General features: G+C 38.3%; 1 protein-coding gene across 2 annotated transcripts in view; it reads right to left on the reverse strand.

Annotated features, from left to right (window-relative positions):
* The window catches only part of igsf21a (immunoglobin superfamily, member 21a), a 168,545-nt gene that overhangs the window by 66,995 nt on the left and 75,578 nt on the right, over positions 1 to 25,972 (reverse strand). For both annotated transcript variants that reach the window (XM_062415440.1, XM_062415441.1), the window contains exon 3: positions 5,822 to 5,943. In XM_062415440.1, coding sequence (XP_062271424.1) covers positions 5,822 to 5,943 — 122 coding nt within the window. The remainder of the gene's footprint in view (positions 1 to 5,821; positions 5,944 to 25,972) is intronic.

Genomic DNA, 25,972 nt, shown 5'->3' on the forward strand with positions numbered 1-25,972 from the left:
TGATCAAAATGACGACACTGGGCTGGGTGAGACTGGAAAGACTTAGCTGCCACTACTACTTGTAGCTTTTGACAGGTTTGCTTAAGCTCACATGAAGAGGTGGGTTTAGATGACCTTGTAGGGATTGCATTTAAACCCAGCTAAGATTCCATCACAATGTGGTCCAGAAGATCTAACCGATCCAATCGCATTACAATCACAATGTGTTCTAAGTGCTTTTATACCTTGCATTAATGTGTGTTCCCAGATATAGACTGCATTTCAATGCAAAGTGTAAATGGGGTAAATGGTGAGATGGGCATAATTTTAGTCTATATTTGTGCAGCAGAACATTTTTCCTGTTGTAACAGCTTTCATTTTACTATGAAGAACTACATCTTCCACTTACTTTCTTTTTTCGCCCCTAACATCCTCATCTTTAGTAATTTTTTCATGTTTTACTGTTTCTTTTAATACAGTCTATTAATCTTTTTGTCCTTTACTTTGTTTTGAAATACATCACTGACCTCATTAATCAGTGATGTATAAAAAGCTGATTAAAAGTGACACAGACTGAGGCTGATGCTGAGACACAAAAGAAGACACACACACACACACACACACATATATATATATATATATATATATATATATATATATATATATATATATATGTATACACTTCAACTTAGATAATAAGCACCAAGTGGACATGTAATTGAATAAACAACAAAACACAATAAACACACCGCAAAATCTACCAAACAAGTAAACCAAAAACAGCACATGCATGGTGGAGATCAATAGCAATGGGCCCCTATGGAGGAGCAGCAAAAACAGCACACCACAAAGAGAGATCGATTGTCCCCTAGGAGTTGCATCTGAAAGCTCTTTCCTGTTATGTAGACCTTCCTCCAGAACTCCTCCTGCCTACAAATGCAAGCAAACGTAACTGGCTAGATGGATAGTGAAAAAGAGCAGTCTTGACAGAGCAGCGTCTGATAGCTTGTCCAGTCAATCTCTGCATCAAATCAACTACATTGTCAGATACTCTTTCTGGCTCAAAGCATTAAATGTGAATGGATCAAGATTGGCTACTGTAAGCGGTACATTTATTGGAAAACGGAGACAAATTGCCCAGAAGACAGGATGCAAAGAAAGGTGTCTAATCACCCATGTTTCCTTAAAGGTAGCCTGAGTAGGATTTGTTTTTTATGGTTTTTAAACACAGCATTTAAAGTTGGCCCCTCCTCGATGACACCAGAAGCCCTACGCTGCAGTGCAGCACTATGTCAATATGTTTTTATAGAGTCCCGCCCTCACACCTTATGTGCTATTACTGGCTGAGGGTTACACACCCACTGGTTAAAGGTAGACACCCAGAAACATCCCAAACATAGCCAAATAAGAAAATACAGGCGCACGACAGACTGCCACACACTTCTAGTGAGTCATAGATGTATTTTGTATGAGTCTATAGATTGTTTTTCAGGAAAATACTGCTCATTCTGCCTTTAAGGAATGAGCATGAAACAAAATGACGAGGGTAATGCTGTGATTCTCTGAGAGCCAAGGGAGGTGTGATTGGTTTTGTGCTGGCTGGCTACATTATAGTAAGTGCTGATGTAGCTCATCTCTCTGTTCTTATCCACAAAGCTGTAGTTCCGTTGTTTGCTATACTAAGTACTGCATTCATGGATTCAAATCCACACAAATGCAGAGAGGAAAGCTCAGTGATAAAATGGTGGAAAGCCTGGATGTATTACTGGAAGAAAAGTAAAGGGCCACTAAAACGACTCACAATACTGACTTTTCGCTGATTACGGTAGCTCTAACACCTAATTCAATATGGATTTAATAGGTAATGTATTTCATTTTATTCATAACCCATTTAAGAAGGATATACTTCACTCAGTACTCCCTAAAAATAGTTATTTAATGCATGCTACATGCTCAAATACTTTTCATTTACACCTTCAAAATCAAATTGGTGAGAAAATCCTCACATATCTTCAAAAAAGAGATTTGGCATCATTTTATTTTCAGTAAAAACACATTGAAACCTTACATTGCCATCCTTTTTGTTGAATAAAACCTAAATACAGTAACAATGCTTCCACCCACAGATGTGAATTCTCTCTTTTCCAAGTAGAAAACCACAGCGGACACTACATTCACCTTCAATGTAAGATTGAGAGGAAAGCTATCAGAAGGAACATGTTTAATTTGCAACTGTAATCAAAATCAAATTGAAACAGACATCCTTAACACAGCTTCCCACAGGAAATATTTATCAATTACTACAACACCTTACTGAGTTGTGCTACCACATGAAATTGCCAGGACGACAGCTAGGATTGTCTGTCAGATTTAGTGTGAGAGGGACAAATAAAACACAAACAACTACAGCAACATGGCTCTTATTAAATATTAAGACAGTAGAAATTATATTTGAGCATATTGGATATTTCTTCTCCTTCAGTAATAATAAACTAGTCACAGTCAAACACAAGATAGTTACTGTGAAGCTGTAAATCTACAAATTAATGTTCGGGATACATCTTTCAGAGTCCAAAACCTATGGAATTGTCCCTGCTGATTTTTTTTAAACCAATCTCAAATGACAAATTAACCACTCAGATGCATTCAGAACTGCACCCGGCATGTTTTCTACATGTTTTTTTTTTGTTGGAGAGAGTTTATCGAGGTGAACAGAGAGGCATAAAAAAGACTGACCAAAACAACTTTTCATCAGGCATATTCTCCGTTTGTATTGTATTGAAAATAAAAGATGTTCTTTTTCAAGAAAGCTACCAATGTAAGCAAGGATGTAGCTACTGTAATAACATTATCCAGTAATCATAGCATTGTGTGGGAAATAATGGGTATCTTTTAAACACACTTTATCCATAACACACACAATAGATTTGTATTTGTTATCATATTAGCAGGAAAAACTGTGTAGTGACAGCAGAACCTGCAGTGACAGCTGGCCACAGGCAGGTGGAGCACCCGGAAATTTGATCTCAGCACCCCTAAAATTAAACCTTTTATTTTTATTTTTTATTTTACTTGCAGGGCACTGTATGCCAAAATTTAAGGTGAACGTTATTAAAAATGCTCCCTGCAAGATAAAATCCAGCATTCGGCCTGTTCTGAACGTGCCATTTGTAGTGTTACTTCGGTAGCTAGATTTTGTTGCTAAAGTCATTCCATGAGTCGTTCATATTTCCACTCAAATATTTTTCGATTGGATACTGGCTTGAATTGAATTGAGAAGTTTATATTTGGAGTAACCAAGGAGAACATCCTGCTACTAATGTTTGTTTAAAAAGCCTCCTGAAATGCTGCTGAGGGGCCGCTTCTGGAAGCTCATTCAGAACAAAGTGGGCTCATGAGAAGGGGGGCTTAAAGAGACAGGAGCTAAAACAGCCTGTTTCAGACATAGGCTGAACTGAAGGGGCTGCATAAAGGGTCACTATATTTTTTTAAACTGTAAATAATGAAAAATGTATTCCAGTCGAGTCCTAAAATATAAATATAGACCTAGAAAAGTGTACAATTGGTCCCTTAACACTGGGGAAAGATTGTGGACATGGTTGACACTTTTTATGCTCCACCATTCACCCTGACCTCTAATAAGAAGTTTTGCGGCGATATAACAACACCTCTCTACTTTATATTTACGCTTAAGGGAGGTCATTATTTACACAGCCACAAGAGGTGGCTTGTTAGAACAACATAATCATAGATCATTTTGAATTTAAACAAAAAGTGCTGTGTGTTTGTCTGTGAGAGTGCATACAAACACATAACCATTATGTTTCAAAACTGTCCCTAACACTGTTAGAACCAAATCTATATAGACTCTTGGAGTGATGCATTCCTCTTTTATAACAAATTAAAAACTCTTTTTATGGAAAAAAGATGCAGAATCCTGCTCCCATAATTAGAGTTTAAATACTGAAGGTTCTTCAAACATCAAGTGTCATCAGCTACATGCAGGATCTCTTATTTGTCTTACAAGGACTAATCTATGCATTGGCACCTGAATATAAAGAAAGTTACAGCTGCTTCCATTCTTTGAAAGATGACGACTAATAGCTGTCAAAGCTAGGCAACACTAGGCAATCTTAGATGAAGTCAATATCAATGTCACTTCTGAAACTGTCTGATAATTTGAAAGCCTTCATGAGAGGATAAAAATCACCTCTATTAGTGTTAGTCTATAGCATAATAATCACATACAGCTGTGAGGGAGGTGGGAATCGACAAAAAGAAGAAAAAAGGAGAAGCTAAAAATGCAAATGCAAAAATAAAAAAAGCTCTCAGTTTATAAAAGATAGAGAATATTGAAGTATTCATTTCTGGTTGTACAAGTGGATTTGTCAGGCTGCTAAGGCTTTGTACAGAAGATTTACCATTCTCAGGTGGAAATGGAAGATTATAGCAAGTAAAAATTCAGCCTTTTGCATTTGTTAGTGGTGTTGAACTTCTATGTCACAGCATAAAAGTGGGACCGTGACCAGTCAGAGTGAATATTTTTCTTGACTTTAAAAATGATGTGACTGTAGAAAGAGTCAACATTTCTCTCAGGTTGCCGGACACAGGCTAAACTTTCTGATACAGATACGAATACAGGTCAATGCAGGTAGCATCCAGCTGTTTTTCAATGCTGGTTCATTTGAAATACTACCCCCTTTGGTGTGTTTGCATTAGACTTTCTCACACTCTTTCTGTGTGTGTGTGTGTGTGTGTGTGTGTGTGTGTGTGTGTGTGTGTGTATGCGGGTGTCAAGGCGTCACAGGGTCAAGATTCTGTTAGTGTGCGCATTTATGTTTCCATGTCTGTGTGCATGTAAGTGTGTACACCATTCCATTGTGATGATGCCTACTCTCCCAAAGGGATAGTAGGATTGTCCAGATAAATCATCCTCAGCTGGGCAGCCACACCACACATGAGAGATAGGGAAAGGGAAGAGAGAGAGAACAGGGAAAAAGGAGAAAAAAATACATAGAGGAAGGAATGTACACAAGGTGAATCAAAGAAAAGCAGCAGGACAAAGATGAGATGAAAGGGAATGATGAAAGTAGGATCATTACAAAAGGAAGTGCAGAGCATTCCAATTTTAAATGAAGTCATAGTTGTGATACATAGCCTGCACTTTCTTTGTGCTGCTGAGCATTCAGACAAGGATATCTGCAATAGGATGAGAGTCAGAGCAGAGCGAGCAAGAAATGAGGAGATGGGCAGACAGCTGCCAGCCGTATTGTTGAGGCCTGGGGTAAAAGAAGACAGTCCCCAGGACGCCTTAAACGTGTAATCAAGCCAACCAGAGCCAGATGACTCCTTCTCCTCCTGCTCTCTCTTTCTCTATTTCTTGCTTTCTGTCACTAAAACCTGTTAATGTACGCACAGTGTGGTTGTGTGGAGTTACCTGGCATATAAGTTCCACTATAGCTGGAATAAAAACAGGCCTAGCCAGATGTTAGCTAAATCTTTAGCTCTAAAGTCTTTATCCTGAGCAGAGTTGGTGATTAGAGTTTGCCACCGCCTCCTGTCCTCATGTAATAATGCACTAACCCCTTTGCCCGGTCACTCCAGTCTAGCCTGGTCTGACCAACAGCAGATGGCAGAGAATGAAATTGTGTGGCACTGAGCAGGAGTTCTTCTCTCTGTTTTTACTGTCTGTATTATCACAACACGAGATGTTGTTGGATTGAACAGTACGTTTAAAATCATCAGTGCTGCAAAAAACATGGAGCAAAAAGCAGTGGAGGTAAATGCTGAGTTAAGCAAGTAGTTTGATTTCAAATGAAAGATAATTGATTTTGAGGCTCACCGGACGGTAGATTGGTACACAAGGTCTTCACGTCTGCGGTAGTCCTCCATGTGAGAGTAATTGGTATTAAACATAGCATCATAGGTGAAGATTTTCTGCTTGATGGTACCTCCATCTGTGACCTGTGAAGTAAAAAGAGAGAGCATTAATACGATGATTCCTCTAATGATGGATGGGACAGGGGCTACCCTTTTGCCCCCATGGAGAACCTGTTGTTTCATGGCCTGGAGTGTTATAGCACTCCTCCCTGCAATTACCTCATTGATTCATTTGCAGCCCTGATAAGCACATTCCTTATAATGCCTGAAAGCAAGGGATTGAAAACCTGCTGACATGATAACATCAGCGAGACAGTCTCTTAGGCAGCTGCCGGTATGTGTTCGAGCACATGGTTAAGTCTTAATGAAGACAGACACAGTACAGTGTTCTGTATGTGTCAAGCCGTCTGCTTTCTGCAGAGGTAATGGCTTGTGACGAGATACTGCAGAGGTAGTTGGATAGGATATTCTAAACACTGGTCTCATCTTTCTTTTTTTTCTGGGCATGGTAGATGATGGAGTAGTTCTCTCCCGTCTAATATTCACAGGAGTGCTAAAGTCACTTAGCATTTGAATGACTGTGATTTCTTCTCTCCCCAGAAGCCACAGGCAGCCATAAAGGAAAAAGGGTGACAGGATTTTAATGGAGCCACTAATGCTGCTTTGAAGAAGGAAATTGTTGGTGGGCCAGAAATCCTTCTTCACTTTGCCAGTGAAGATGCTATCGTTCTGATCCAATCCAATCCTTTCAGTGAGGTAAATAACGTCAAAGCATTTTATGATTAGTCCGTATAATGTATAATGTACACATCGCCTCATGAAGAGACAAAGCTAAATTGTATTTATAAGTGCAAACAATTGTTCCCTGTGAATGTGGGTAACTCGCATAACCTCTTGCCTCCAGAGAAAGCACACTGCCTCAGGCTTAGTTTGCTAAGTGGTACTGCACGGGGAGTTGACAGTGCTGAAACAACCCAAAGCAGGAGTGCAGAAATAAATTACCTTTGTCACCTGTAACCAGTACAGGCTTTTGGATATTTTTACAGATCTAAAATATTAAAGGTCAAGATGATTACTTGCAAGGCTTTTTGTTTAAGCATTCACCCTCTTCAGCAAGTGATTCTACATTTTTGTGACACCATTTGTCCAAAAAAAAGTCTAAGCACCCTTGTCAAGGACCAGGATCAGCTCATCTTTAATATCAGATCAGGGCTGTAAACACTGAGCAATGATGTGGCTTTGTTTTGTCCTACAGAACAGGAAGAGGCAACATAAAAAGGTCAGCCTTTTAAAAGCAAAGCCATGTTTAAAAAGTGTGCTTTCCAACCATCCAGGCTTGTGGCACCACTGTACTTACAGTCATTGGCCTTTTAAAAACACCGCCATCGGTATTCAAGAGACATTTCTTTCTGATATGGCGGTATAGCACCTTATGTGAGAACACTTCTACAGAGCTTTATATGAATACCTCCCTTAACCTCTGTGATGTATGGTATCTATATGGGAAGCTGAGAGGCAGCATATTTTTACTAGATTAATAATGAGATGTCACTGAGACATAAAGTGATATACGTTACAGATTAATACAGTATGAGGCAAGCATTTATAAAGACAAATTACACAGCAAATCTGTCAATGAAAACTGAAATGGTCCATTTCCAGTTGTTTACCTCTATCTTTCTCCATATCACACAGTAATAATGTTAGTGCATTTTTCATACGACAAAATTATTTTCCTGTTTGCAGTTTTCATTTGTTTATGTTCCTGTCAGTTCAAGAAAAATGTATTACCATTAAATGTCAACAACTAAAAAGCTAATTTACAGTAGATCGGTCCACACTTTCAATAAGTGACGCATGACAGAAATTAAAGACTTGCACAACATTTTTTACTTTATCTTTCAGCAAAAGGTTTCAGTTGTATCCATAGTAACCGGACGTTATCTTCCAGCCGGCTTGTTTAGCTACGTTATACTGTATCATCCCATCCTGTAAACTGATTAAACTAATTAAACAAGGCTGTTGCAAGTTATCTTAACTTACAGACCAAAATATCAATAAGGAAGTTCAGTGCAAACTACAATCTCCATGGCAACGCTAGTAACACTACCCAATCACATTACATGACAAAATATGATGATATGAAGGTGTCTGTGACTTAGCAAAATCCTCCAGGTGTGCAACATGAAAGGAAAGTGTTGAGCGCTTTCTTTTGTTGAAAATATGTCATTTCTTTCACGTGACACTTATCAAAAGTGTCTAATGACTGACAATAAATTCATCTTAAGTCAGACAACAAGTCTCCTTTTACAGTTGTAGCTGGCTTGTATACAGAGCCCAGGAGGTATACAAATGACCTAATTCATGTTTGCAATTAAATGATTTGTGTGCACATATACTACATATTACACATTACAAATACTTTAAGAGGAAGCCACAAAGCCACTACTTAATGAATACTTTACAGCGGCTGTGAAGGTTAACCAGACTGCAACCCTCACACACAGGATTTGATCCATAAGCATTGCAGAGAGTGTTAAAGCCACAATTGGTGTTTACTCAGTGGGGGCGCACACATAGACCTGTCCAAATTCACAACATACCTTTCTTTCATCTATGTTAACGTAAGTAAAATTCCAAACTCTCCTACCAAATGTAGTATTACTGGAAGCTTTCAGTTTGCAATGTCTACAATATTTGCAGTGATATGTAGAAATGTGTTTGTATAAAATATGTTCAACAAATCAACAGGAGCCTCCCACATGATTTAAAGCAGCCATTGAGGTGATCAAGGCTTTGGCAACAGTGGATGTGAACGTTGTGTGACATGTCAAATGTCACTGATACATTTCCTCAATTCTGGTTTGAGAACATTTTAGCTTGTCAGCAGCAGTTAACATTTACTCTGCTCACCTTCTCATCAGCACACTTGCAAATACATTTCCAATACAAATACATCTTGTCTAATAGTCACAGGCAAAACATAATTAGCTTGCTGTCAGTAAGTTAACCATGAAAAACATCTCTTTTTATAGCTAGGCAGTTTCATACTTAGGCCATAAAGCCCGCTGGCAATTCTCCACTGGACTTTCAAAAAAGCACCACAGTTAGTTCCTCTGAGAATAGTTCTACAGCAACACTTCTGTTGGAGCTACATCTCTGGGTTGGCGCTAACATGATGCCCTGAAGGTATTTGTTCAAAGTCCATATGTGGGTGTTGGTCATGCCTTAGATAACAAAGACTTTCTATAGGACCAACCTGCTGTATTTGTTTGTCAGCTAAGTTTGACTAAATCCAATAACACTGCAACTATGACAGCTTTTCTACCGACACCTTAGATGTTCGAATTCTTTGAAAAAGACAACCGCTGACATAGTAACCAGTGTCAGCTAGGCAATTCTTAGTTTCCACAAAAGTGACACATTTTCAAATGGCAGATGTAGAACTGGATGGTTGCTGCAAGCAGCAATAACCTTTGCACTGCTGAAAAAGACAAAACAAGAACTCAAGCATCATTACTACAATTCAGGGAAAAAAGACATCGGAGTGTCTAATTGTGATCTCCTGGAAGTGCAATGAAACACACCACAGCTATAAGTGTATAGCATCAAGAAAAAGTGCAAAAGCTTTTGAATCATCACTTCAAAAGGGATTTTATATTTGTAGTTTCTTTAAGGATTTCTTTAGTTTAATCATTAGTTCAAATCAGATGTATATATCTATGCCTGTGACATGCACATTATCAGTATTTAATAGTCCATTTATTACATAGAACCAAGTAAAAGGGAAACACAACTCACATTGCTATTCATAAAAATATGCCTGCTTATTTACGCAGTTGAGCAAAAGCAAGAGTTTACAAATCCCCCGCAAGAAAGCTCACCTCCCATCTACCCAAACACATTGCTGTTGACTTTAGAGTTACACGGCTTCATAAACCATTGCAAAAATGCTCTGTTGGCCCTGAAGTACTGAGCTGAGTTAGAGAATGTTTCTAGCTGTCTCCTCTTTCACAGTCCATCTAATCCAACAAGCATTACAATTGCTTCTATCCTTGCTGTGAAAAACCTGGTGGATAGTGCAGGTGTCAGATTTCCGGTTGTCTGGAAGCCATAAAGACCAGAGATGAGATTTCTGTCTCAGACAGGTCATGTCTGTGGTGCCCTCTCTTTATCTATCCCTCCTTAATGATTTCACCTCTTAATTAAGACTGACCCGTAAACCCCCATGTAATAAATCTGGGAGAGAATCTGCACATCAGTGGATGACTCTTTATGCCCACAAGGGGATCTGTTTGTGGTATAAATGACTGACTAAGGAAGGAAAAGAACAGTGAGTAGGGAGCGAGTGGGAGGGGAGAAAGAGAGCCAAACTGTGCCAAAATGGCTGTACAAGAGGGAGGGCAAGAGGGAGATGAATACTCTTTGATTGCAGAAAAGCACCATTGGGGAAGCAAAGCTTTGCTACAACTGCTTTGTTGAATCCAAGCTGCAAATGCAACACATATGAGGCGCAGAAGCACTAAACCTCTTCAACACTCGGCTATCTGGAGATATGAAAATACAGGCATGTGTGGTAAAGATTCAGCTACGTCTCCCTTGTCAGCATTGTAACAGACAGTGTATTTTGGCTGAGGGAATAGCCAGCAGGCAAAGAGGAGTCCGCGACAGGTAGCTGACAATGGGCTTATTGTGAAGATCCTCAAAACAGGATCCTGTGCCTCTCCTGAGATGTGATAATTCCAAAATCTTTTCAGACGAAATGTGGCCTGTATACTTCCTGGCCAGCCACATGAGCTGGTTTTCTAATGATACCTCCTATTATTGGGGTCAGATCAGGACTGGGTCTCAGGGGTTAACCAAAGCCCTCCTCCCTCTGCCTGTCTGGGGTGGGCCTATTTATAGGCTGCAGCTGCATCAGCAGCCACTGGAGGAAATTCAGCTAACACACTGCAGGCCAACTGTGAGAGATTCAACCTGTATCCTGCTTCATAATTTCAGGCAGCAGTCAGAAAACCACTACAGCTAGTCTTTTATAGTATTTTTTCGAGCTGGTTAGGAAGAGAGATGGAATATAAAATGCATGGAATTACTGAGGATATTCAAATCTCCCAGTACAAAGATATGGAGGACCTCATGGAGTTTAATGTTATGCCAAGATAAGTTTAAGTAATAACAGTATGTCCTTCACATGCTGTCTTACAAGTAAATGATAATAGCTAAAAATGTCATTCATATTCTACAAGCATTTCTTTGTGATCTGAATCTACAAGTCTAAAACTTTCATTAGATGGACAGCAGCATACGTAGCTCTCAAATAATGTCTTAATGAAATTTATTCCCATTCAGTCCCTCATTTAAAGACTTAGACAAGCAGCAACAAAAGAGATGATCAGAGCATTGCCACGAACCGGCTCTCATTCATATCCACACTAATTTGCCTAATATTATTATCTCACAAAGTGTCTTTTTGAAACAGGGCAGAAGCATTGTCGAGACATTGTCTTACTTGTAAAACTGTTATCATTGCTGCACGCTAGAACAAAATTAAAACAATGTTGGCATTTAACACAAAATCCAAACCTTTCCACAGTAAGGCAGAAATTGGAATCAAATTACTTTTACTTGTTTAATTTTATACTTATGATACAGTGTGATAACAATGATGTTATATTTTTGTTTATCATCAGTTATGATTTTTCTTCTTCTATTTATTTTCCTCTATGTATGTTTTTGTGTTCGCGTACAATAGAGAATAATTAAAATCTAACATGACCTTCTTAAAATTATATTTAATGCATCTTGAAGCCTATCCTTTAAATGTAAAATGTGTGCAGGATCTTGATAGATGTACATAGTTAATAATAATTAAAAAAAAAAAAAAAAACTAGAAAGAAGGTCGACATTACTAAGTGAACGCATCATTTTCCCTCCATTAAATTCAGAGGAACAAAAAGCTACATATCTTTGAGTTTCTGAGGTAGTGTAACAAACAGGCAGGCAAAAGACTAGGACATACACACTGGGAAGTATGCAGTATGCGAGGTAAGCGAGTGCTGGGGTGCAACAATAATGCAGAGATGAACTTTGCTGTCATTGCTTTAATGGAGCACAAAGCATGATATAGTGGCGACAATACAGAAGAAAGTGTTGCGAAATTGTTGTACCTTAAAAGTGTAATAAACAGAACAATATACGATGCAGCAGGATAAAAGCGCATCATGTATTAACTTTATTAGTCTGCAGCACTTAGAGCTGCCAAGTGCAACTACAGTGGACGCTGAGGTGTGGATATGTGGTAGGTTTGCTGACGGAGGTGGTCCATAAGTGATAGCTACTTCTGTGGATGTGCTGTGTAATGCTGATCTTCATTCAGTAAGCAGATCCAGTATGCAGCATTGGTGGCCATGCCTCTTAACCTGTGCTTTTACAGCGTTGCATGCTGTGCTCCCCGACTGGCTGCTGAGTGACAGAGGACTTGGTTAAAGGGATTTCATGATTCAAATGACAGGCTCCTCTCCTCCCTCAGTCTGTCTCTACTCTCAGTGGGGAGCCGAAGCTAATTTAGGCCGGTAGCTAACTGATGATGCAAATATGTACAGTAGCTTTGATGCTGAGATTGGCTCATCATGCACTTCCACGCTAATTTAAATGGATGTTGAATTTGCAGGAAAAGTGAGTTTAACATCACCTTTACAGGGAAATATGGTCAAAACTTTTGACAGAGCAATCGACAGGCATTAGCATATTCTTTCAGTGTAATTTGGGGATATTTATTAGAAACAGATAATTCATGGCAGTCCTAGATTGTTCCTTAAAACATATTGGAAGCCAGTGTAATGTATACATTATCTATATGCACATACAAGGTAAAGATGGCATGATTGTAGATATTATTTCTGGCCCATCATTGGTGTCACATGCTCTAGCTCTGCTGTCAGGCATTTTCATTCCAATATTACAGAGTGCAAGCACGTTGTGATTGGCTGCTGCTGGAACTGCCAGATTACATACAAGGATTAGAGCTGGGCTTCGTGAAAACTGTGCCACCATCAGGAACAGACCAGCTGCATTTAGCTGCACCCTGGAGGTAGAAGGGTGAGGGTCAGGCATAGCCTGGGTATAAACTCAGGCAGTTAAGCGTTATGCAAGCGTGTTATCTAAAGCCATCTGAGACAAAGCCATCCAGAGATAGTTATTATGGCTGTCATTCTGAGGGAGACAGGCTGTCTGTGGGCTGACAGTAAGGAGGTGATGAGATCAAAGCGGGTCAGACTTGTTGGAGACTGTTGATCTACAGTATATAGGTTATTATATAGAGTAAGGCAGCATTGCCAGTTCTGCATTCAAGTACACTTTAGTGTGGTCAAAGTAACACAACTTCAAGAATGAAATGAAAACAGTTCATTAAGTGGTGCTGGAGTTTTTAAAAAATGTGCATGTCCCTGTTCATTTTCCAAAAGTGGCTTGAAAAATCAGGGCAAGGAATCGCTTATCTACCTCAACAATTACCATTGAGATGCCCTTGAGCAAAGCACTTCTTGCCAAATTGCTTCATGAAGCTGATTAGCTAACAAAAGAAAATTTGCACTTGTTCTCAGAAGCTTGTCGCATATGTTAACCATTTCAGGAGCACCACTGATGCTAATAATGGCACAGAGACTATCCATGCACCAAAATGCCCACTGCTGTTGGATTAAGAAGCCTTTTTTCCTTTTGTTTACCACAACACTATGATAATAACAATGGTGATGTATTGAAGAATGGTATGTCTTATTTCTCTCTAGCAGTGTGAGAATGTATCAATAACAACAAAAATTAAAGAAAAAAATTATTCCTGAAACCGAATAAAGCATCAAGTTTTAAAAGTAGAATTACAATAAAGGATTACATAACTTCAGCAATTAGTGTAATACAGTGACTTCGACTACATATCAAAGAGTTCTATCAAGGACGTGCAGGTAATGAGATGCGGCGCCAGGGGAGGAACATCATTGTGGGCACTTGTCCTTAATCTGTTTGATCAATGTGCATTAAGTGACTCCACGCTCACACCTTCCTTTGACAATGTCTTTATCAGACAGCTGGCAGGCTGTAAGAGGCTGGGCGCCTGCTGTAGGACACAGAAGGCAAAGCTGACCAAAACGTCAAGTTGTATTGTAACCCTACTATAACATATTATAAGTGTTTACTTCCTTTTATGGGAACTGGGAATGTTTGTTAATGTTGTGGATGTATTCTGAATAAAACTTTATTCAATTTATCTGTTTCGACACACAAATGCCTAACAGATATAGACAATGTGATGTATAATTTTTAAGGGATAAGACTTCATGAATTCACATTCTGGTCATAATCAGGGGTTTACTGCACAGTTTGTTTTCTTGGATGTTGCATGGATTGTTTTGCATGGTCACCTGGGTTAATCTTTCTATATTTGAACAATTTTGTTTAGCTGATGTCTCATGTCTTATGCCACCTTCTGCATTTTCTGCCAAGGTATATGTGTCTTTTCTCCACCAAGTAATAATTGTCACCTTATTCACTTTCAGTCAAATAAATGCAGAGATTTATTTTTTGGTGGTGACAATAGTGCAGAAACATAACCACTAACAACAAGCACCTAAATAGATGCAGTAAAATGAACAGTGTCTAATTTAATTACACCTTTGTCTTGTTTTGTGTTAATTAAGCATCTATTCTGTTTAATGCCACATGTATTCTGCTCCTCCACTCTCTGTGCTTTTTCATTGGTTGAATTACTGTTTTGCCCAATTGACCTCCAGGCTCTTGTAGCCTTGATTCACCCTGAGCCACTTCGTTCCTATTACTGGACATGTGTTTTGCTTGATATGCAAATTACAAAATTAAAACAAATGACGATGACTGCATTCAGCACTGATAAGGTATTGTGTCAAAGTCTGAATAACTTATGAGTACGAAATGCAAGCTGTGTGGCAGCATGTAATTAAGAGGCTGCGTATGTGAGTTACGGATGTTGAATGTGGGGGTGATGGTAGTTAAAAGTTTAGAGAAGTGGAATGAGTAATGCTGTCCACTGCCTCAACAATTTACATTGCAGCAGCACATAATTGCAGAGTGGAACTTGTCAGTGGTTATCAGGAACTCTGACAGTACAGTGTGCAGTTTATACATGGGGGATTGTGTATGTTTGTAACTTTCGCCTCCAGGCAATTGCTGCTCATGTGAGTGTGTTAATCATACACACATATACATAGATGCCGCATTGGCCTTTGGATGATACGTCGCCACCATATTGGATCGGGCAAGACTGGCCTATAAATAAATACAAGTAAACAGGGCAGCTGTGGTTTTTCAGAATAAAAAGCACTAACATTTTCATTTCTCAACTGATTTCAATTAGTCTTTTTTATATTCAAGTGTTTATGAACTACATGAAGTAGAAAAAACCTTTCAAAAACTTTGTTTCTACTCCAAGTAGCCCTGAAACTCTTGAATATAGAAAACTCTCATTGAAATCAGTTGAGAAATGAAAATGTTAATGCTTTTTATACACAAGAATGCTACTGTGCTTGATGTGAGTGATCAATCTCAGAATAAGAATTGTCAAAGCAATTATGGTTACCAGCTCATCAAAGAAAAATCTAGAGAAATAATGTTCCTTTACTGTCTAGCTAATGATGTGCTTTTGTCTGCTAAACCTATGTCCAACAACATTTCTGCCATTTTATTTTTTATATCACAGATGGGTTTTGGCTCACAAGGGCACACAAGTTGGAAAACAGATGGTCTTAAAAGACATTAGGGCCACTGTGGACAAAACGAGTCTGCATATGTTTGCAGCTTCAGAGTTCTTTTCCTCCCCTCCTTTTTTTTTTTTTTTTTTTTTAATTCCTTATCCTCCAGATTACTGAAGCCACCATCTGCATCTGCTGGTTGATGGATATATGGGGTGTGTTATTCAACGCATAAATCATAAAGGAGGTCGTGAGTACACAACAGAATGCTGCATTTGGCAGAATGCTAAAATAGACAAAAGGTTTTTGTTTTTTTCATAGATTTTATTTAGTTTATTGTGATAAAGCATTTTCTGTCTTCATACTGAGAGAAAATGTATCACAGGAACTGTCCTCTGACAGAAATTGGTTGAACGCAGAAGTTCACAAAGGGATTACTGTGAAGCAAAAAATGTAAAGATTAAAGCAACATCCCACCAAATGATTGATTTCGCCTACAGAAACAATGGATTCCAGTTAATGTCAGCACTGCTTCCATTGTGGAAAATAATTTTAGGAATTTTGTGGACATGGAGTTTTTGCATAACACAACACAAAATATTTGAACCAAATGTTTCTGTGTTTCATGCAAATCCAAAGAATATGTATTCTGGTCGGGTTGAAACATTTATCTGTCTGTACAGCATGCAGCATAGGGCTCATTTCATGCTTAAATACAAATTTCTAATCCTTAATGTGGCATGGGCCCTTTTTCCATTTTTAATAAGACATGCTTGAGTTAAATTGAGGAAGCAGACAGTGGCTCATATTATTTACTACTAATGCTTGTTTCCAGGGTGACTTTGTCTCCTCATTCAACTGAGCTAAGTACTGAGGAACAAAAATTCTAATTTGATATTAAATGCTTCTATTTTCCTGATTTACTCTACACGACTAATCTCATGTTCCACTGCTTTATCTTCTTGTCTTGGTGTGTCTACAATGCAGACAGGATTTGACGGTAGCACGATACCTTTATTGTACTGAGACTCTAAATGTATTTCCTAACTTAAACATATGACTTAGGGATCATTATGACAACATTAATTAAGCACTAAAACACTGCAAATACCTGTGCGTAGAGTAGTGTGCATTAAACGTCTTCCCAAACATCTGCTGTAGTGCCGCAGCGACTCATGTTGATTTATGATATTTCAAACAACAAATCTTTAATAAGTAAAAACATTATTATGATTTATTTTTTCCTATTTGGTCTGTGATACATTTCATACTACAAACCTTCATCCGCACCCTCAGATCTGCCAGCAGCTTGCTCCTCTGGGTCCCCAGTACTAAGCTCTGCACCATGGGGGATCGAGCCTTCTGCTCTGCTGCACCACGCTTTTGGAACAGCCTTCATAACTATCTAAGGGCAACACAGACCCTAGTCTCTTTAAAAAAAGGCCTAAAACCCTTTGTATTCAAGAAGGCTTTTTCATCTTAACTCTTATTATTTTCTTGATGCACTTTATGTTGTGTGTTGATGTTATTTGTACTGTCGTACTTTGAGTTTCATTATGAATGAAATGTAATGCAAATTAAATGTATTATTATTATCATTTATTAGCAGGGACATCATGCATTTACAGCAGAAGCCAATTATTTGTTGAAGTGCTATAAATGAATCTGTGGTACGACAACAAGTTTTTTCTCCACCCTCCCAACACACACACATACACACACACACACACACACATACACTAACATAGAGACACTTACACATTTGAGCCTGAGATAATTCTCCCTCAAGCAATTTAAATAAGGACTTATTTCTCATATCAAAATGTTATTTAGCAGTAATAATTATAATATAAAATGATTCCCCTGTGGGAATGTTGACACTAGCGCTGTTGACATAAAAGGGTCTCAAATGTAATAGGAGTTCGTTTTCCTTCTGCCTCATTCCCTGGTATCAAACAGGGAAGCGTTAGTGACCTGACATTATTTTTGGTAGCCTTGAGCTGAATGCTGTGTTTTTGTTTACCTCCCGGGCTGGTGAGGATTTTGGAGGTCTTGTCCAGCCTATTGTGGGGTTAGAAATTATTAAAGTGATAGCAACATTGCTATTCACGATATGGCAATATCTGCCATAAATGATGTCTCACAATCATCTCACTGCATACAGTATATTGTCTTGTTACCCTGTTTGGCACTATATTATATCAAGTTGTTTGATTTAAAAATACACATGAAGACAAAGCTCATTTTTAAATATGTTTACTGAAGCTGCTAACTAGTGGCTATAGTTCCTCTCTACCTTGTATTTCATACTGACATCTGTGATATGGGTCCACCTGTTCACTGGCTTCCTATTAAACCATGTGGCCAAACACACATCTAATCGCAATCAGCTTGTGAGATAACCTGGCCCGTGGTGTGGGGTACTCAGCTGACGATAAAAGCATGGGAAATGATGCCCCCGGGTGCCAGAAGTGTATGTCATTGCCTTGCATCATTCTCTGTGCTGAGATGGACACAGAAGTCAGACCCCACGTGCCCCTCTGTGTGAGGCGTCTGGACGGAACGACTAATCAGACAAGACTTGGGAGACGAGCTGCCCATTTGATCTCTGTCCTTTTCCTCCTGGGCACATTCCCCTCGCAATGATCCATCAGCTGGACTAATGACGAACACCAGATACATCTCAGCTGCACCGAAGCACGTTGTAAGGTAGAGTATCCCTCACAAGTTCATTCCCTTCAAGCTTTTGTACTCTCTGTCCACTTCTGTACCTACTGAAATCTGTAGTCCAAGGTGGTACATTCATTAGCAGAGTTCATCTGAAAGGAAACCGGTCTTTAGAGTCACCAAAAATATTGGTTTCCAATTAGAGTAAAAAAGGGTGCAAAAAACAGTGTGAGCATGTCAAGGCATAAATGTTTATTTGCTTGTAGCAATGAAACAAAAAACCACAGCCTTGCCATGCAAAAAGGAAAAGAGTGGTAGTATCAATGAAACCTTGTTATTATGTGGGGACTAAAGCAATATAAAGGATGTTTAAAGAAGGTTTTGGTCACCTGGTAAAGGCCAAGGGATTTCAAGACTGTGTGATGAAGCAACACTGGCTAATGAAGCAGCAGACAATAAATAACACGACAAAGAGGGAGTCGGATGCGGCAGAAAAGAATCCGTCGCTTCTTTTTTCCCCTCTCCCCCTTACACAAATCTCCTCTCATTAGTTTCTTTCCTTGTGTTGTGCACATCGCTTCAAGTCTGCTGCAAGCAAGAGCTGTCAAACACATGTGGAGAAAAAAAGCCATTGTTTCCTTACTGAGAGAATCCTTGGGAAAATATTTTAGTGTACAATGAAATCACAGACTTCTGCTGCTAAAACCTATACGAGGCACCGGGGGGAAACAAAACCAAGTCACAGTTTTCTCTCATCATACATGGGTTATGTCCTATGAGTGCCATTGATGTGTCCCTTTTGTGGAGGTCAATGTTAATTTTATGATAGAGGCATTTGAAGGCCTTGAAAGTATTTTTTCATCTTCTACTTGCAATCTTTTTGTGCAGTCAATGTGTGCCTGTAAGTGCATGTCTTTATGTGCAACACTTCTACTTTTGAATTACCTAAAGAAAGCAATTACCTTGAATTAAAATAACTTTTTCACTACAAACATTTTTTCATATGGTTGAGTTGGTGAGAAAATAATGTCTTCTGTTGACAGCTTATATAGCGGACTGCAGGAGGGTAAAAAATGGGGGCAGAGAAGGAAGGGGAGGACTAGGCTATGAAAGAAAAGAAAATAACTCTTCCCCTATACTGTGGGTTTCTGTAATAGAAGCTGCATTTTTTTTTTTTTTGCTATCCACACAATTTAGGTTTGATGAGCGAATCTGAAACAAAGACAGAGCCGTGGGATATCAGCTTGTGAAAGTGCCCACACAGTCACCCAGTTTCTCTGAGCAGGGAAGCTCATTTCACTTAGCACAGTATTCTGTATATGCTCAATATGGACTGCATGGATAAAATGGACATGTCAACACACTTCCAAAGAACATTAATGTTTCAATCAAATGCGAGGATGCCGAGGAGATTTGCAGAAGGAGTGGCGGGGCGTCAAGTCTGCGTTTGAGCCACATTGATGGATCCAATCAGATGTTTTTATCTTTTAAAAGTCTCCCGGTGGAGACGTTTGCAAAGGACTGCTGGCGTCAGAGCACTCTATTAATGCATCACAGCTGCTTTACAATTCAGTTTATCTCTCTGTCACTGTTCTCAACTCAATTTATCAGGGAATTCGTTTGAGCTGTACATTCAGTACAAGCTTCTGATACTGGGAGAAAATGGCTTGCCTCAGAGATATCTTAACAGCTTTCAAAAGATGCATAAAGAAAGCATGTGACAGATTTATCTAATGCCATAAATTCTAACTGTTTTTTATGTATCCCATCCTTTTATGTGCCAATTTGAACGGTGTAATTGAACCAGTAAACAACAAGGCATTTTAAATACCTGATCTGCAATGGCAAGACATCCTACTGCAAATGAATCAAGTTGTCATCAGGTAATTTTAAATCAAAATGATGCATTTATGTGGTAGGATTGGATGAAAGTGTGATATACAGTTTATGTGTTCAAATATGGTTTATGAACATATTTTCTGTCCAACAAACCATACTGTGGATAAAAGACTGCCAATTAACTCAGACTATGTTATTGAAACCACACAAAAATCACACACACACAAACACACACACACACAAACACTTGCACTACAAAAAGACACCATAATGCATGCCCTGCTTTTACATAGCTGCAGGAAACTTCTTGATATTTGTCTTGCATGTTGCTTTGTAGCACTGAAAGTAATCTGGAGTCAGGTCCACAGAGTCAGCCATCTATGGAGGTCTATCTGTGAGTGATTTACCACTTGGGTGTACATGTCAGGACAGTTATGTCAGGGTTGCATCAAACAGGATTAGAACATGTAGCTTTTAATTGAGAATACTCCTGCGATAGCGTTCAAGCAGATGCCTGGGCAAGCTTCTGTCATGAGCTGTAAACGTATCCTTTATTGTGTCACTAGAGATTATTTCAGTAAGGTAAAACATGTCTACAGAAAACATGCAGCTGATCACACAAAACATGCTTAGAAGCAGTTTTCCTGCAAAATGCTTTGAAGTTGGGTTTTCAAAAGTTATGAGATAACACAGCAGGATACAGGCATAAGCGTGCATTAATTTTTCACGAACTGCAAACACAACACCATATACTGTATATATTGCTCACATGAAGGCTGTGGTCAGTAAAACTGTATCACTGCCAGGAATGTTTGGCTATGAGTTCTGTGCTTTTTGCACGTTTGGCAGTGTTCGCTCCACTGTGACTTGGTCAACAAGGGTGAGCTCCAATGAGCTCTTTTGTTAACAAATTACTGCTATGCTAAAACAAAATGCAAATAATGTAAACATGTTTGGCAGGCAGTTTTTTTTTTCCCATGAAAAAAGGGAAATTAAGGATTTAATTTTGCATGATGCTGCCTGGCTCAGAATGCCTCAGTCATTAGCTTGGTGAGGAAAAGGGTTTACCCAGACCACATAAAATCCAAGCTGAGATGCAGGCCTCCAAATGCAAGCCAGTATCACAGCTTTCTCAATAATTATGAGGAAGACCCTAGATGAAAGAGAGTTCTTGGACTTTTTGGCATTTTCCAAAGGCTATACCTCTGAAATGTAAAAGAAAATAAGATATGAAAGCCATCGGTTGGCTGCTTTTAAAGATGAACTGTGACAATGGCACAATGCCCAAAACAAAGATAATAAAAAAGAAGGCTGATCCTTTTTGTGGTTGAATGCTAAGCCTATTATCTCAGTCACAATTAATGAAAGCACTTGTTGTAAAAACTGTTCTTATTTCTTTAATTCTTAGCTTGGCTGTTGTCACACAAATATGTTTAATTTAATATCTAAGTGTATTGCAAAGAAAAGAGTTGGGAGGAAGGACAAACAGTTAAAGCAGGCTACTTCCTCCGCTTGCATCTGCCAGACTCTGACAAGTTCATTAACATTATAAAATGCATCAGTTGGCAATGATCTGAAGCCTTATACTCCCTTGAAAGAAACCAAAGCTCAGAGGATGTACTGGCATTTAAAGGAACTGTATTTTACAGTTGATTGGCGCAGTGAATTAGCCAACACTTGAAAACAAATGTCTTCTATTCATTAATGCCAAGGTGAATCAAGAGGCATGTTACAGTAAATGTGTCACTGCATGTAATGCAAACTCAACAGCTAGTTTAAAAGCCTCATAATATGTGATTTTCAATTAATGGGTTTTTGACAAGGTTAATAACCTTTAAATTCAAACTATGAAATTAAATGTAAATACTATAAATACTTGCAGCCCATGTCACCTGGATCTAAAGCAGCAATAATATATTTTGCAACTAAGCATAAAAAAAGGAAAAACTTCTCAGTTTTGTGAATTCAAAATCAAGGTCTTGAAACACTCTTTTATCTTAACTAGGACACATCAAAGTAGTTTCTCTCTATTGGGTATCAACCTTATTTATTTCCACCAGCAGGAATTGTCGTCCTTATTCATTGCATGGTTTCCACACCTTAAACTAACAAAGCTGTTTCTTTCAGACGTATGCACCTGCAGAACAAACATTTTTTTACTTTTAGATTGCACTGTTTCACAACCCTGTAAAGATGTTAAATACACATGGACAATGACATTCTCTTCAGACTGTACTGTGCTGCTTGATGATGTGCCATGCATCCATCTATTTATCTATCTCTCTATGAAAAACGATATGTTTATGTAAAATAGCAATCCAAAGGAACATAAGACTTTCCAGGGAGAATATTTGAGCAGCTTTGTCAATACTTCAGTTTGTTTAATGGGACCACTGACATAACACTTTGCCACTGTGGCTGATCGATCTGGATCCACTGCACTTGTGCTGCATCAACAGGGGAAGCAGAGACCATGAAAACCTACATTACACAGACATCTCTGTTGTCTTTTGATTCTAAATGGTTGGATCACATCAGGATAAAAGGGGATTAAACAAAGTCTTCAATTTGTAAATCAGAGGGTAACGGAGCACAAAATGCGTGTAAAAGTGTGTATGATGCAGCTAGGTTCAAAGTTACCTGTGTGTGCCTCAGTTGATAAAACACAAAAATACAGACGCACAGTATTACATGTATTGTATTAAGACTCCACCATGCTGACATGTCACATTCACATTAGTACATAAAAGCAGAGACTTAATGCACCGTATAAACAAAGGTGTGACTGCAGTGTTTTTTATATTTCACTATTGACTAAGTTGCCATGTAAATACGTGTCAAATTAAAAGGCTTCTCAGGAATGCAGATATGCATCCACAACATTCAATACTAACTGCCGTATCCTATTCTGTTCCCTTAGTGTAGATAAAGCCGACTGAGTTATAGAAATGTTTATTGGAATGGACATCAATCATTGCTCAAGTCAGCTCTGGTAGATACTGTATACAGCTAATTACTCAGGAGAGATTGACTAGTCAATTCGCTACAGTTTGTACCCCCGCAGGAAAAAAAAGCTTTGCAAAGCTTAAATAATATAGATGAAACAGGGGAAATTGTGCAGTTGCCGTGGTTGACATTAGAAACAGGCTGTGATCAGCAAAAAGAAACAGAATATTGTTCCACATAATTATGGTAAAAATGTCCGATTAAGGATCAAAATCTAACGAGATACTTTGATGGCATTCTTTCATTCGTTGTGACACAAGATGATATATAATAAGTAACAACCGCTTAATCCCCAAATGTGCAACAACTTTCTACTAAAAGTTTCACGCGTGTGCCATCACTGTGCTCCAACAATGACTGTTTACTTAGACGGCAATATTCCAATCATTATTTAAGTTAAATATTCTGAATAAGAAAGAACATTTTCTTGATAAACACTATAGAACTCTGAATCAATACATAATGTGCATGTGGGCATGGGTTGCACGCGTCTAATGGCAGTGGGAATATGTAAATGTATACTGTAGGATGTATATGGGAATATCATGTGTTCTCAAAGCAACAAAGAGCACACATAAAGTATTATAAAATACACAAACCACTTATCCAAAATGTCAAAAGTCAAATTGTTGTAAACAATATAAATACAATCAATAATAAGCTGAATAAAAACAGGACATGCAAAAAAAATATCTAAAATTATTAGCAACAATCATTAAAACAAATGAAAAATAAAAATGACTCATCAGTGATTATCACTTAAAATGTTAAATGGAGGCATTATGATATTATAATGAAAAATGTAGGACAGTGAATTTAGAGGACACCATTTAGCTGGAACATTTTCACCATCACTGTCAAGCAAGCATGTAGTTAAAACCTCAATGTTAGAGCATAACCATGCACCAATAAAACAGCATGTCTGTTCTCAGTCTTCTCTCTGTTTCTCACATGCTTTGGTATCTACAAACATGCCTCCATCAACTAGTCAAGATGCAGTTTTCAGTCATGTCAGTCCAAACTTATATTTTCAGGTGAAATGGAAGTTATTGTGATACTGACATGAATGATTCCAGTGAATATTTGAACATTTGAGCAGTTTCATATAAAGCAGTTCAGACTTTAAATAATGAATATAGAATATTTCTGATTGCACTGATACGGAGGAAGACATAGAGATGGCAAGTGATGAAAGTCATTACCTAGATTCATTTTCTAATGGGCCACAAGAACTCTTACAAATATTTAAGGGATTCAATCAATACATCTGAATAATGATGAGAGTAGTGTGCTTTTCTTCAAAAAGGTTGAAGAACAAATAGTGCTGCAGCTTGTGTAAATATGTACATAAAGAATACACAAATATTGGCCCACAGCTGCAGATTCAAAATCCACTATATTTGCCATCTATCTGTTTTTTACAGTAGTTGGAGGAAAATGACTTAAAAATACACAAGGAAACACATTTCCTGACAAGCTTATTCAAATAATAAAACACAGAAATAAAAACATGAAAAAAGACAAACAATTTTTCCCACCCTTTTCATTCTTTTCATTAATCCATCGAGCTGACATGATCAACAACCCCAACTCAACTGTTCCACCGAGGCTGAAAAAGCCAGTGTCAATTGCCAGGGTCTCATGGCATTTAAGAAAGAACTTGATTGCATAGATGCAATCTCCACTTTGAACACCCTCAGAGGCTCTCTGGCGATAACTACCATGAGGAGTAGCTGTCATGGCTGGTAGTATGACTCACACCAAGTGCCAGAATGATGTCCTGGATGAATATCCTTTAGCCCCACTGGGAGTGTGCTGTCCCACTCCTCTGATGTCTTTGAGTGTCTTGGACCTAGAGGTCAGTGTCTCATTTTACATGGACAAAAATCTATTACAAAACCTATCTCTCGTCACTTGCATTAAACCCACTGGGGAAGATAGGCTTTTTTCTAATTGTTTTTCCTTGGCTGCAGAGCTGGCCTGGTTATAAGTGAGCCTAGTCCACAGAATGAGTCTGATTGGAGAGCAGGTCATTTAGGACCGTCATTTAGGACCATCATTTACCCATTACAATGCACGGTATGGCATTATTCAAGGAGTCGTTCTTTTCATTCTGGTTGTAGCGTTCCTGTTTTCCACCATTTGCATTTGACACAAATGAACTGTGTATAAAATATTCACATTTTATAAACACATTCGATTTTATACTGATACAGATTTGGTTCACCATGCTTTTGCAATGTAAGTACAGAGAAATGTGAAGAAATTGTTCCCCCCCCCCCCCATTTACACCAAGCAACATTTTCATTGAACTAAATGGCAATATTATTGACTGATGCAAAAGAAAAAGCCCCGGCAGAGAAGATACTAAGAAGTGCAGGAAGAATATTATGTTTTCAGTAACTTTAACACCTAATAGTTATTTAAAATAACTTATTTTGAAATAGCATGCTACAGTGGCTGAAAAGACACAGAATAAAGTGCAATCTATAGACAAACCTAATGAAGAAAAAGGGGATAATTTCATATCTGGTTTAAGAAAAAAGGTCATGTACTGTCCTGTATGTGTCCTCTGTATATGTCAATATTCAATTAAACATGTTTTAGTCATTAAGACTCTGAAAACAGGTTTCGTTTTGTCCACAGGTCTATTCATTCAGAAAGGGTAAAACTGAAAAGAGCAAAATTAAGAAAAGATTGAGCTTCCTTTCATGTTAGCTTTTCTAACAAACCAATGGGATGAGGTGGTTACTGTATAATCATATTACACAATGGTCAAATGAGATGAGCTAACATAAGTGTAGTTAATTAATGGATCTTATCATTAGCAATGTGAACACAGCTGTAAGATGTACAAAATAACTCAGTATCCCATAAATAAT

The sequence above is a fragment of the Scomber scombrus genome, chromosome 3 (assembly GCF_963691925.1).
Source record: "Scomber scombrus chromosome 3, fScoSco1.1, whole genome shotgun sequence".
Taxonomy (NCBI): domain Eukaryota; kingdom Metazoa; phylum Chordata; class Actinopteri; order Scombriformes; family Scombridae; genus Scomber; species Scomber scombrus.